This window comes from Nestor notabilis, unplaced genomic scaffold (genome assembly GCF_000696875.1).
Source record: "Nestor notabilis isolate BGI_N333 unplaced genomic scaffold, ASM69687v1 scaffold24724, whole genome shotgun sequence".
NCBI lineage: Eukaryota > Metazoa > Chordata > Aves > Psittaciformes > Psittacidae > Nestor > Nestor notabilis.
In genome coordinates this window covers 1,058-2,159 of record NW_009925530.1, presented here as the reverse complement: position 1 = coordinate 2,159, position 1,102 = coordinate 1,058, and the positions used below count along the sequence as shown (strand labels likewise).

General features: G+C 63.6%; 1 protein-coding gene across 1 annotated transcript in view; it reads right to left on the bottom strand.

The window, feature by feature from the left end:
• The window catches only part of LOC104404640 (semaphorin-6B-like), a gene marked incomplete at both ends in the record, with an annotated part of 3,708 nt that overhangs the window by 1,552 nt on the left and 1,054 nt on the right, over positions 1–1,102 (bottom strand). Inside the window, 4 exons of the mRNA XM_010013114.1 lie at positions 79–167; positions 273–392; positions 479–569; positions 886–987. Coding sequence (XP_010011416.1) covers positions 79–167; positions 273–392; positions 479–569; positions 886–987 — 402 coding nt within the window. The remainder of the gene's footprint in view (positions 1–78; positions 168–272; positions 393–478; positions 570–885; positions 988–1,102) is intronic.

Here is a 1,102-nt window from a genome sequence, read left to right as displayed (position 1 = left end):
CTCCTTGTCCTATCGCTCCAGTCCCTGATGAAGAGTCCCTCTCCAGCATCCATGTGGATGGATGCCACCTTCTCCCACCTTCTCCAGGTAGTTGAACTCCATAGCGATCTCCCGGAAGAAGAAGTAGACGTGGCTCCTCCATTCCACGGCGTGCACAAAGTAGGGCTCTGTGGGGACAGTAGCAGGGTCAGGGATGTCCCAGGATGGTGTGAAAGGGACCATCTGCCACCTCTTGGCAGGGCACATGGTGGGCACTGCAGTGGGGGAGGCACCTTTGAACCATTTGGAGTCGTGTTTGACGGTGCGGAGGGTCGGGCTGTCCCCAAGGCTGCGGTAGATGACGGCGTCGATGGCCAGGAAGTCGGTCACCGTGGCGGTGAAGAGCATCCCCCCTGCACAGGAGAGGGGTGTCAGTGGGGTGCAGGCAGGGGACAGAGGGCAGAGCCCCCGCCGTGGTTCCGGTGGTGCCAGCACTCACCTGTGAAGAGGGCCACGTTGGCGTGCTTGGGGTCATAGGGACACCGCGCCATGCCGCTGATGTTGTCCCCGACGGGCTCCAGTGTGTCCATCTATAGCGGGTGAGACAGGGCCATGAGCAGTGCAGGCAGGAGCACCCCTGCTCCCCCAGACACGGGGCGAAGGGGGTGACACTGGGGGTCCCTCCTGGTGGCCACCATCTACTCACGCTGTAGTTGGCGCAGACGGGGTTGAAGGCGTTGGTGCCGCAGACGAAGAGCAGGTTCTTGCTCCGCACCAGCAGCACCTTGATGAAGTTGCGGCACTCTGCCTGCGCCGGCGAGAGGGGACCGTCACCCCCAGCACCCAGAGACACCCCTGGGTGCTCCCCACACTGGGGGTCCCTCCTGGTGGCCACCATCTACTCACGCTGTAGTTGGCGCAGACGGGGTTGAAGGCGTTGGTGCCGCAGACGAAGAGCAGGTTCTTGCTCCGCACCAGCAGCACCTTGATGAAGTTGCGGCACTCTGCCTGCGCCGGCGAGAGGGGACCGTCACCCCCAGCACCCAGAGACACCCCTGGGTGCTCCCCCCCACGGCGAGGGGCTGTCTGGGGGGGGGTGGTTTACACCCAAGAGGCTCTTTAT